The following is a 12,931-nucleotide window of genomic DNA, read 5'->3' on the forward strand; positions in this document are numbered from 1 at the left end:
TTTTCTCTCCCCTCTCTCCCCATCCATCTCCCCTCTCTCCCCATCCCTCTCCCCTCTCTCCCCATCCCTCTCTATCCCTCTCTCTCCCCATCCCTCTCCCCTCTCTCCCGATCCCTCTCCCCTCTCTCCCCATTCCTCTCTCACCATTACTCTCTCCTCTCTCCTCTCCCTCTCTCTTTCTCTCCCCTCTCTCCCCATCCCTCTCTCCTCTCCCTCTCTCTCCCCTCTCTCCCCATCCATCTCCCCTCTCTTTCTCTCCCCTCTCTCCCCATCCATCTCCCCTCTCTTTCTCTCCCCTCTCTCCCCATCCCTCTCTCCTCTCTCCCCATCCATCTCCCCTCTCTCCCCATCCCTCTCCCCTCTCTCTCTCTTTTTCTCTCCCCTCTCTCCCCATCCATCTCCCCTCTCTCCCCATCCCTCTCCCCTCTCTCCCCATCCCTCTCTATCCCTCTCTCTCCCCATCCCTCTCCCCTCTCTCCCGATCCCTCTCCCCTCTCTCCCATCCCTCTCCCCTCTCTCCCCATCCCTCTCCCCTCTCTCCCCATCCCTCTCTCCCCATCCCTCTCTCCCCATCTCTCTTTCTCTCTCCCTCTCTCCCCATCCCTCTCTCTCTCTCCATCCTGCCTTTGTTTCGTGAACATGTCATCCTGATCTCCATCGGGAATAACCTGCGAGACAACCTTATAAAAAAAAAAAGCGTACACGTCGCGCAGGAACACGAATGTGACCACACGCCAAAGCGCAGCTGCTGCGATAACGTATCTCCCTCTTATCCTGTAAAGGACAAATTCTTTCTGTAATAACACCGGTGACTACACAGGGCGCTGTTTGCTCAGCACCTTGTACTCGCGATACGCCGTTGTCGGGCGCTATTAGTCCTGCTGACCGGCCCAAAGATTAGAGGTGAAAGTGTCGCCTTATCAGCCGAGTTGAACATTATCAAAAACAACTTAGGTGTCAAACTGATTTAACCCCTAAAAGGCCAATAAAATGACGTTTGCCAAAAAATTTACCAGGTACGATCACAGGAATTGGCCATTTTCTGGAACTTCATCTGCTCATAAGTTGCTATGTGAGGCTTTTGAAAGCGATAAAGTTACATCTGGAAAATGTTACATTGTATCCAAACCACAAGACAACAATGTATCCAATCACAGCTTTCCAGTCCTTAGTCCCTTTATTCCACCTGGTGATCCTGCCGGTAACGCACTTCTATTCCTGGGGTGACAACACTCACTCACTACACTGTATCTATGGAAGAGCAGCGTTGTCACCTGCTCTCTAGATTTGGACTACAAATACCTCCCCCAGCTCCTCATCTCCATTACAGAGTGAGGGAGGCTTTGTTCATTCTTTGCTTCCCCTGGAATATTTCAGTGATTACACTATAAATAAGTAATGCTGTTGATTGTACCGCTTTGATTCCTTCTAGTACTATACAAGCCCTGACGAAGGGTCCTCCGAAATGTGTAAGCTTTTTTTATGCTATGAACAAAATCCTAATAAAAGATTTTGGACTCTTAGATGTGTGGTCTTTAGACGTTGTTGTGTCACAGCACACTGGTTTTGGCAGTGACAACAACGCCGTAAATTAATTTGACTCCAGTTGAGGTCATTTTAACCACTTTCAATTCACCTAAATACAATAGAAAGTAATGGAAAAAGTCTTCTTTCTGTGGATATTGCTATTTGCTGTAGAGACAAGGTCACGTCAATGCACTGTCGTAGGCTCCCTGTGTATGCTCCTCAGGGGCATCGCCCTCAGCCTGTTGGCATTGGAGCTCACTGGTGCTGCTCCTTTCTGCTACGTTCCCGGCTGGTGAAATGATCATGAATAGGGAGCTTCCCCATATCTGTAGGTGTGGCTGAGCAAAATGGGGCAGCCGCTGCTGTGCTGAGTTCCCGGGTCTGTATACCTGCTGTGCCCATTATGAGGGGCTCCCACCATCCCTGTGCTGAGTTCCCGGGTCTGTACACCCGCTGTGCCCATTATGAGGAGCTCCCACCATCCCTGTGCTGAGTTCCCGGGTCTGTACACCGGCTGTGCCCATTATGAGGGGCTCCCACCATCCCTGTGCTGAGTTCCCGGGTCTGTACACCCGCTGTGCCCATTATGAGGGGCTCCCACCATCCCTGTGCTGAGTTCCCGGGTCTGTACACCCGCTGTGCCCATTATGGGGGGCTCCCATCATCCCTGTGCTGAGTTCCTGGGTCTGTAGAGAGAGAGATTGACAGCTTGTCTTTTTCACCCTATTAGGACAACTACGACATGTACTCGGTGGAGATGGAGAAGGAAGGTGAAGGCGACATGGACGTGAAAATTAAGAAGAAGGGAAAAGGGGGGCAGAAGAAGGAAAAGCTGGAGCAGTTGAAGAAAGAGATGGACATCGTAAGTGTTGGGGGTTCAATATGAAAACTTTTAAAGGTTGTTAGTTGCGAGATAAATAGAAAATATGAATACAACTATCAGAAAATAATCTTTATGCTGCCCCCCAGGACGGGGTTACCATAGACAGATGCATAGTTTGGCCATCCACTCTACTGTATACTACGAATGTGACCCTTTAGCTTGGTAGAGGACAACGATACAATGTATCTTCCTGACAATCACAGTCACTGAATACAAATACATTGTTTCTTTTCAGATCATTTTCAGTATCAGTTGTAGTGATGAGTTATATTATTAGTAATATTACATTGCAAATGCTGATAGCACGCAACCAGGATGATTTACTCAAGTCCTGTTCACTTTACATGGAAATTCGCACTTGGCAGGGGAAGTCTCCCTTTAGCTTTGTGAACGAGGTGAAGCTCTGAGGGGGTGGCACAGCAGCACATAAGAATTACATACAAGAATTTTTTTTTTTTAAATGTAATGCGTTTTTAGAAGGCACCAGCGCACACTTACAACGCACATCAGTGCTCACGCATTTGGAATGCAGTTACTGGCATGTGGTATAAATAAGCACTAAGGCCTGATCAGCGGCGGACCTAATAATCAAAGGGTGCAAGATCTTATCTTGGGCCCCCCTCCCAAGACCTGAGACCCTGCAGAGCACACCATAGATCCTGCATAGCCCACCTGAGACTCTCTATGGAGGGCTCTGCAGGGTCCTAGGTGGGCTGGTCTGGTCGCCGGGATCCCTTTCCCTGTACATCCTCCCAACTCTTCTTACCTGCTGCTGCTGCTGGGCCCCCCCCTGTCACCTCTGCAATGCCGCCCCGGTACAGTTGATACCCATGGAAGAGGCCCCCCAGACCACTCACATGGGTACCGACCATACCCTCCTGATGGCGGTGTTCTATCAAAGTTTGTGACTATGTTAGAATGTCTGGCCGGTGACGTGGTCACATGTTTTAACGTAATCCCGCCCAGTTTTTTTTGCAGTGGAATGTGTGACTGCCAATAGGTGGAGCATTCCAGCGCTTTCCCAGCTGTTCCAGGGCAGATCGACATCGCAAATCACATGTGCAGGAGAACCGATCTGCCCTGAAACAGCTGATCGGTCCTGAAATGTCACTTCTCTCCGACTGCGATCTCACATTCCACCGCACTCACAAAGTCGGATAGAAGTGACATTTCAGGACAGAACAGCTGTTCCAGGGCAGATCAGTTCTCCTGCACATGCGATTTGCGATGCCGATCTGCCCTGGAACAGAAGACAAAGCGTTGGAATGCTTCACCTATTCCACCACCGTAAAATTGGGCGAGATTACGTTAAAATGTGTGACCACGTCATCGGTCACACATTGTAACGTGGTCTCAAACTTTGATAGAACAGAGGCTCTGTTTGTAATAATTTAATCAGACAAGTAGATTATAATAGGCAACATTACAGTGTAATATTCCCCATTATAATCCACATGTCTAATGACATTACAGCACACAACCCTCACCAACAAGCCCCCCCCGCCGCTCGGACTCACCCAGCCAGATCCTCACCGCGGCTCAGTCTCAGACAGACGGTGTGTGCAGGCGGTGGGTCCTGTGAATCACTTTTCCTCCTCAGCCGGGAGGGGAGGTGAGTCACAGGACCCGCCCCCTCACTGAGAAGCCCCTCGGCAGTGCGGGGCACCGGTGTTCTGACACCGGGACCCTGCACTGCCCCATATTGCAGGACTGGACCCCACTGAGGCTGTTGGGGTGCTAAGGACCGGACCCCACTGGGCCCCCCCACAGCCTCAGGCCCCGGTGCGGCAGCACTGGATGCACCGGCGGTAGTTCCGCCACTGGGCCTGATTACTTTGTGAAATTACTAAGAAGGAAGCAGTTCCTGCATATATAATGAGCAAGCAGAGGAAGTGATGTCTGTATATATAATGAGCAAATAGAGGAAGCAGTTCCCACATATACAATGAGCAAATACAGCTGCCCCCTACATGCGTTATCATAGGTTACACAGATGGACAATGTTTCTAATACTGATAAGACTAAGGCGTGCTGATCTCTTTAACGCTTATAAGAAAAATAATATTAATGAGAACAAAAAGAACCGTCCGCAGTTCCTCTTCTCATTATATTATGACTTTTCCTGAACAGATGTCATAGGAAGCTCAGTGCAGACGTTGCAGACGATTCTTTGTACTCTCTGAGCGTACAGTAATCTCTGCGGTTACTAGGCAGATAGCGGGCCCCTAATGTGCTTCCGCCCAGACGGTTGGTGGTGGAGATTCAGGCGGCTGATAACATCTCATTTCAGGGGGCAACAGTCTCAGCTGAAGCTTCGGCATATATGAACCACCCTGCCACTAAGGTTGCCACCTTTACTTCAAGCGAAACCCGAACACTCTAGCGACGCATGGACATCTTTTTGGGTCTATACACCTGCTGTGCCCATTATGAGGGGCTTCCACCATCCCTGTGCTGAGTTCCCGGGTCTGCACACCTGCTGTGCCCATTATGAGGGGCTCCCACCGTCCCTGTGCTGAGTTCCCGGGTCTGTACACCTGCTGTGCCCATTATGAGGAGCTCCCACCATCCCTCTGCTGAGTTCCCGGGTCTGTACACCCGCTGTGCCCATTATGAGGGGCCCCCACCATCCCTGTGCGGAGTTCCCGGGTCTGTACACCCGCTGTGCCCATTATGAGGGGCTCCCTCCATCCCTGAGCCGAGTTCCCAGGTCTGTACACCTGCTGTGCCCATTATGAGACGCTCCCACCTTCCCTGTGCTGAGTTCCCAGGTCTGTACACCTGCTGTGCCCATCATGAGGGGGTTCCCACCATCCCTGTGCTGAGTTCCCGGGTCTGTACACCCGCTGTGCCCATTATGAGGGGCTCCCTCCATCCCTGAGCCGAGTTCCCAGGTCTGTACACCTGCTGTGCCCATCATGAGGGGGTTCCCACCATCCCTGTGCTGAGTTCCCGGGTCTGTACACCCGCTGTGCCCATTATGAGGGGCTCCCTCCATCCCTGAGCCGAGTTCCCAGGTCTGTACACCTGCTGTGCCCATTATGAGGAGCTCCCACCATCCCTGTCCTGAGTTCCCGGGTCTGCACACCTGCTGTGCCCATTATGAGGGGTTCCCACAATCCCTGATGGGTTTTATATTTACTTTCTATTATAGATACTGATACAGGTGGAGCTGGAACACGAAGGTGTATAGGAAGTTAGGAACACCCAAAGCTACCAGCCTAACAGGAACAGAATTGGGAATGATGGCGAGGAGATCTGTTGTATCCATGACATAGAAGAATCCAGGGGCTGGTACATCTCCCGTATAACTAACACATCTCTTTTTAGTAGACGGACTTCTTATCATGTTCATAGAAGTTTCTATCCCGCCGTTCCATTATCTAATTGTTTCAATAGCCGAGCTGTTTACAGGAAACATTGAAGCATGCGCGGGCGAATTTTCCATGGCTCTGGATTCGTTTTTTTTTTTTAGGTTAAACCAAAGAGGAAACAATTGGAGAACTTGGACTATTTCCATTTGTCTTCATATATTATCAGTGCAGGAAAACCAGAGATGGACCCTTCCTGAAAATCCAATCTCGTCTTGAAGCTTTCCACATCAAACCTTTCTAAACTTTAGAAGGGCCAAATAATAGTCGACAGTTACATGAGGGTAGGAGGTGGTCTTTATTATAATAACAGAGTACTCTAGGACAGCGGTCACCAAACCTTTCGGACCTCATGGACCACTAAATTCATCATTTTAAATCTCGCGGATCACTAATATGAATTTTTTTAACAGTGCGATACCGCTCTAACCTGCCGGTGGCCATCTTGGTGATGGACACCAGCAGAGAGAGAAGGGGACGTTCACCCGGCGGGATGAGGTATGCCACCTAGGTCCCCTCCTCTCTTGAGCTACTGTCGGGCTCTCGGTACTTGATCGAGTGCCCAACTTTTCAGAGGGGGGTGACACCAAAATTACTGTCAGTCATTTAGGTGTCACCCCTCCAATGGTGTCACCCAGGTGTGCGCCGCACCCCCCGCACCCTTCTTGTGACGCCGCTGCACACACACACACACATACATATGAGAATATATTTATATATATGAGTAAACAAAAACATATGAGAATATATCTATATATACATACAGTATATATACACATACATACATACATACATACATACATAGGTGCGGGTGTACCTGCAGGAGTGGCAGTGCTGGTGGAGGGCCCGGGGACGACCAGTGGTCCACGGACCACCATTTGGTGACCGTTCACAATGTAGGTGTTAAATTGTTATTTTAAAATGTTACATCCTTTTTTTTTTTTTTGCAGAATGACAAAAGGGGGACTGTATAGTCTGTGGTTGGGGGTTGCTGTAGGTTGCTGAAGGAACTGGGCTTGTATGCTCTGGGGTTGGGGGTGGCTGTAGGCCACTGAAGGAAATGGCTTTGTCTAGTCCGTGGTTGGTGCTAATTATAATGTTGGGTATTATAAGCTTTTGAATTCCATGATTGTTTTTGCTTTTACTACTTCATGCCGAAAATCATTCCACAGCTTAACTGCTCTTACTTCAAAGAACCTCATCCAGAACTAATATTTGGAGAGCAGTGATATCTCCCCTCTAATATATAATACACTATATGACTAAAAGTATTTTGAACCCCCCCTCCAAATGATTGAGTTCGGGTGTTTCCACTAAAGGATACAATTCATTCAACATCATACAAAGACATTATAGACAATTGTGCTCTTCCAACCTTGTGGTTACAGTTGGGTGAAGACCCTTTTCTGTTCCATCATGACTGTCTCCTGTGTACAAAGCCAGCTCCATAAAGACATGGATTGACCAGTTGGGTGAAGACCCTTTTCTGTTCCACCATGACTGTTCCGTGTACAAAGCCAACTCCATAAAGATATGGTTTGGCCAGCTTGATGTGGAGGAACTTGAGTGTCCTGCACAGAGCCCTGACATCAACCCTACTGATCATGACTGTACCCGGTGTAGAAAGCCAGCTCCCTAAAGACATTGTTTGACCTGTTGGTGTGGAGGAACTCAAGTGCCCTACACAGTGCCCTGACCCCAACCCTACTGAATCTCATCCAACATCAGTACCTGACCTCACCAATGGGCACAAATTCCCACAAACACCCTTTAAATCTTGTGGAAAGCCTTCCTAAGGAACTCAAGTGCCCTATACAGAGCCCTGACCCCAGCCCTACTGAACACCTTTGGGATGAACTGGAACGCCGATTGTGAACCAAGTCTTCCAACATCAGTACCTGACCTCACCAAAGGGCACAAATTCACACAAACACCCTCCAAAATCTTGTGGAAAGCCTTCCTAGAAGAGTAAAGTATGTTATAACCACAAAGAACAGCAAACTCCATATTATTGCCCATGATTTTGGAAAGAGATGTGCAAAGAGCTCATATAGACATGAAGGTCAGATGTCCACAAACATTTGGCCATGTAGCACACTTGAAGACCTGGGCTCGCTATAACAAGGTATCATCTAATAATCTATTTTACATGAAAACTATTGTCCTCCACACTCTAAAAAAGAATATTTTGTATAGGGCTACAAATATTTGATGACGTCTCAATATTTTTAATTTAAAGAATAGGTTACATCACCCCCCTCCCCCCACCCCCCCAGTGTAGTATGTGATAGGATGATGATGATGTGTTATCTGATGTGTGTGTGTGTGTGTGTGCGTGTGTGTGTGAAAAATGGTGTCTTGTCTTCCATAGGGTATGAAGAGCAGTTACTCAGCAGAGATATTGATCCGCGATGGGCCTAATGAGCTGAAACCTCCAAAAGGCACCCCAGAATATGTAAAGTTTGCTCGTCAGCTGGCGGGAGGGCTGCAGTGCCTGATGTGGGTGGCGGCTGTCATCTGTCTTATTGCGTTTGGGATCCAGTTCTCCCAGGGAGACCAGACCAGCACGGATAATGTGAGTGGCAGCCAGCAGGAAAAGGACCATTGGCTTAATTTAGCATTGTAGCAGAATGATCTGTGTTTTGGGTTATGGCATGCATTTTGTTTTTAATAGAAAAGACTATAAAAAGGGTAAAACCCAACTCCAGGCAATTTTTGTTTTAGACTTAGAAAGAGTGGAGAAGGTATGAGCCTCCCAAAAGGGATATTTCCCATTACTTCCTGTCCCTGTGACACCAGTAAAAGGAAATGGGGGTGTGGATGTCACTGGAACAGGAAGACATTAATAGCAATACAACATGGTAAGAAATTCTAACCCTTTATATACTTTACTAAACAATGTATTTGTGTTCCTGTTTGGGAGATTTATTCTTACTTCCTGTCCTGATAAGAAGTGAGGGGAAATCTCCCCAATAGAGATGCACACAACAATTAAAACCTCAACATAGGCGTGATCCAGGGCTGTAGCTACCATGGGGCGAGTGAGGCACTCGCATCAAGTGCAACTGAGAGGGGGCGCAGCCAGGGCTGGCCTGGCTGCACCCCCTCGCCCCTGTTGCCATGGTGAGCACAGGGCGGCATTGGCAACAGTGGCACCAGGCGGCCAACACAGCTCCAGCTTCTCCTCGGATCCCCGCTGCTTTCCTTCACCCTGTATGGGCAGAGGACTCTGTGTCCTCAATCTCTTTTTCTATTTCAAAAGGGAAATGTTGTGGGTCTGTTTAGACCTCTGATACATGCTATTTTGCATTTGGGCACCAGTGCACGCGCTGCCATTCTGGAGGCGGGGTGCATGACGTCACATACCACACACGTCTGTTGGGGGGCACAATTTTACGTTCTTGCCTCGGGCGCAAAAGGAGCGCGCTACGGCTCTGGCATGATCCTTTCCTTGCTCTAGCTAAAACAAAATCAAAGGTTTTGACTGAAGTTTAACTTTAAATCATAAAAATGAAATGAAATTGGCTATAGTCTCCTCTCATGTTCTGTGGTTTTCAGACAACAAACAAACCATCACATACAAAGCAGTTCCACCCAACTAGCAGAGACAATTCGTATTAAGAGCTCAGTACTCATCCTCAGCTATGGGGGAAATGATTTGTAAATTGTTAAGGTTAAGGGTGCAGGTTTGGGGTGCAAGCGTACACTACAATCCATTTGTGCAAGGGTAGGGTGCATAGTGCAAGGGTACCCTACAGTCCAGTGTGCAAGGGTAGGGTGCATCGTGCAAGGGTACACTACAGTCCAGTGTGCAAGGGTAGGGTGCATAGTGCAAGGGTACACTACAGTTCAGTGTGCAAGGGTAGGGTGCAAGGGTGCAAATACACACTACAGTCCTGTGTGCAAGGCTACACTACAGTTCTGTATGCAAGGGTAGCGTGCAGGGTGCAAGGGTACCCTACAATCCAGGTGTGCAAGGGTAGGGTGCAGGGTACAAAGGTACACTACAATCCTGTGTGCAAGGGTAGGGTGCAAAGGTACCCTACAATCCAGGTGTGCAAGGGTAGGGTGCATAGTGCAAGGGTACACTACAGTCCATTGTGCAAGGGTAGGGTGCAAGGGTACACTACAATCCTGTATGCAAGGGTAGAGTGCAGGGTGCAAGGGTACCCTACAATCCAAGTGTGCAAGAGTAGGGTGCAGGGTAGAAAGGTACACTACAATCCTGTGCGCTAGTTTAGGGTGCAGAGTGCAAGGGTACACTACAATCCAGTGTTCAAGGGTAGGGTGCAAGGATACACTAGAAATCAGTGTCCAAGGGTAAGGTGCAAGGGTACACTACATTACAGTGTTCAAGGGTAGGGTGCAGGGGTACACTAGAATCCAGTGTCCAAGGGTAAGGTGCAAGGGTGCATTACAATCCAGTGTATAAGGGTAGGGTGCAAGGATACACTACATTCCAGTGTTCAATGGTAGGGTACACTACAATCCAGAAAAGAAGCACCAAGTAAGTCTACACAACAAGACATTCTGGTGGTCTACATCCTGGCTGGAGTTGGCCTTTAACTAAGGGTCCAATGTCAGCCATATTGTTCTATGTCTGACCCTATATCTGGTTCCATCTTTGTTTTCTAGTTGTACTTGGCCGTCGCTCTGATAGCTGTGGTCGTGGTCACCGGCTGCTTCGGCTACTACCAGGAATTCAAGAGCACCAACATCATCGCCAGTTTCAAGAACCTTGTGCCCCAGGTAGACAAAAATGCACTAATAACAAAATATGAATGTTATTAGAATTAGTTAATGGAAACTTTGTATTTGTTGTCAAGCACATTGTTCTATGTTAACAACCATGTTAGGCTAAAGAAGTCTCAGTAGTAGCACATAATTCCTTTAGGACTCTGGTGCCCAACCTGCATCCCGAGGGCCACTCTAGTGGACCCCAGGAGCCAGTGGTGGTAGTGTTGATTTGTAAAGGGGGCTGCAAAGGCGATAATCTCTAGCAGTCTCGCCATTGTTCCCAAGTCCTATCTGTGGCCTGCAGTCTGCAACCACACTGGTAGCATATCAATGCTCTCTGACCATCTTCTGTGATATGTCCACAGACTGACGTCTGCACTATTATCTATACAGCACATTATGTGTGGCCCTTTGGTGATACCAGGCGCTGCAGCTGAGACCCGGTATAGCTTGTAAGTTGACAAAAACTGTTCTAGGGGGTTACAGGACAGAAAAATGTCTATCTTACTGCCCCACCGTCAGCTTAAAAAACGTTAGACCCATTAAGATACCAAACCCTTCTCATATAAACCAGCTTATGATTTAAGTTCATTGGCCCCTAAAACTAGCTGTTGGTGTGAACATTTCTGTTACGTGGTCATTGAGCCAATTGAAGGGCAAAAGCAGGTGGAACACCAAAAAGATGAGTCGTTAAGTTCGTCCAGACAGTCATATTTAAATTAAATTCAATTATCGGCATTACATTTCAATTAAAAGGTAGGAGCCATCTTGTTTTGGGGGTTGGCTACCATCAGTTAAGAAATATGATTGTTTGAACCTGAACGAGTCGTCTTTTACTCTACATTCTTCTACACTTCAAGTTTTACCCAAGGTCTCACAGGTGGCAGGTGGAAACTGTGGGCCAGAAGCAGCCCATTGGCTACATTGACACCTCGATAAACTGCTATTCCCAAACCATCAGCACCATTCAGATCCATTGCCACTCCTGACCAAACCTTACAATGTCGTTAAAGACGGCACTTACTGATCTCATGGGATCATTTTGGGTCAATGTAGTAAATGATGGAACCAGGAGAAGGGGGTCATGTGATTATTCCAAGCCAAAGTAGTGAAAGCTGAAGAATAATGTAAAATCTGACTTTCCCCGGGGTTACAGTGATCATGATTGTGTTGGCACATGGAGTGTTTATGCCATTTCAATAAGTATTACCCATTAGACCTTAGTTAGTCCACAAGTCAGCTAACCAGAGAAAAAAAAACCCCACAATAGCACACATTTATAACTATCTATATTCTAGTATTATACAGCAGTGATGAGGAAGCTAAAACTGGAAGTTAAAGAAAACCTTGAGAGGCGTTATGATTTGTATGGTACAATGGCTCACCCTACAGGCGGAATACAATACTGATAAATATTATAGAATTACAAAAAAAACTCTCAGAACCCTTATAGTTATCAATTTGTGATTTAGCTTAAAGAGCCAGCCTGTCCAAATAGAATATTTTAGTTAAAACCCCTGACAGTCTATTTCTCGGGGACTCTATAAGTAAGATCCCTGTGCTAAGTTCCTGAGTCTTTACAACGACTGTGTCCATTAAGAAGGTCTCCCACCAGCACTAATCGGAGTTCCTGGGTCTGTACACTTGCTGGGCCCATTATGAAGAGTTCCCACCATCCCTGTGCTGAGTTCCCGGGTCTGTACACCTCCTGGTAGGGACTCCCACTATCCCTGTGCTGAGTTGCCAGGTCTGTACACCTGCTGGGCCCATTATGAAGGGTTCCCACGATCCTTGTGCTTAGTTCCCGGGTCTGTACACCCGCTGTGCCCATTATGAGAGGGTCCCACCATCCCCAAGCTAAGTTCCCGGGTCTGTACAACTGCTGGGAGGGACTCCATCTATCCGCGTGCTGAGTTTCCGGGGGTTTTCACAACTGCTGGCAAATTATGAGGGGTTCCCACAATCCTTGTGCTGAGTTTCTGGGATTGCACACCTGCTGAACACACATACTTGTATATAGCACTGTATAAACTAAGAAACCGCTAACCCAGAAGTAGGCCCACCGCTGCAATACATACCTAATTTAAAAAAAAAAAAAAAAAGTTTCCGCTTATAGTTTAAACACAAAACTTCTGAGTGTTCTCTTGTATTGCCCAAGTTTTCTTTTTCTTGTGTCTAGCAAGCCACCGTTATACGAGATGGAGAGAAGTTTCAGATTAACGCCAACCAGCTGGTGGTAGGAGACCTTGTGGAGATTAAGGGTGGAGACCGTGTACCTGCTGATATTAGAATTATCACCGCATCATCGTGTAAGGTGAGACTCTGGAGCCACTTTGGGCACCTGATCTGTTCATTAAATAAAATGTTCACCGAGTTTGTCAAAGTCTGTCATTAACTCGGCTTTACAACAAGT

At 47.6% G+C, this 12,931-nt stretch overlaps 1 protein-coding gene across 1 annotated transcript in view; it reads left to right on the forward strand.

The window, feature by feature from the left end:
* Positions 1–12,931, forward strand: part of ATP4A (ATPase H+/K+ transporting alpha subunit) — a 36,020-nt gene that overhangs the window by 3,054 nt on the left and 20,035 nt on the right. The window contains exons 2-5 of the mRNA XM_018568763.1: positions 2,258–2,389; positions 8,153–8,356; positions 10,417–10,530; positions 12,698–12,832. Coding sequence (XP_018424265.1) covers positions 2,258–2,389; positions 8,153–8,356; positions 10,417–10,530; positions 12,698–12,832 — 585 coding nt within the window. The remainder of the gene's footprint in view (positions 1–2,257; positions 2,390–8,152; positions 8,357–10,416; positions 10,531–12,697; positions 12,833–12,931) is intronic.

The sequence above is a fragment of the Nanorana parkeri genome, unplaced genomic scaffold (assembly GCF_000935625.1).
Source record: "Nanorana parkeri isolate BGI_ZX_2015 unplaced genomic scaffold, ASM93562v1 scaffold1241, whole genome shotgun sequence".
NCBI classification, from domain to species: Eukaryota; Metazoa; Chordata; class Amphibia; order Anura; family Dicroglossidae; genus Nanorana; species Nanorana parkeri.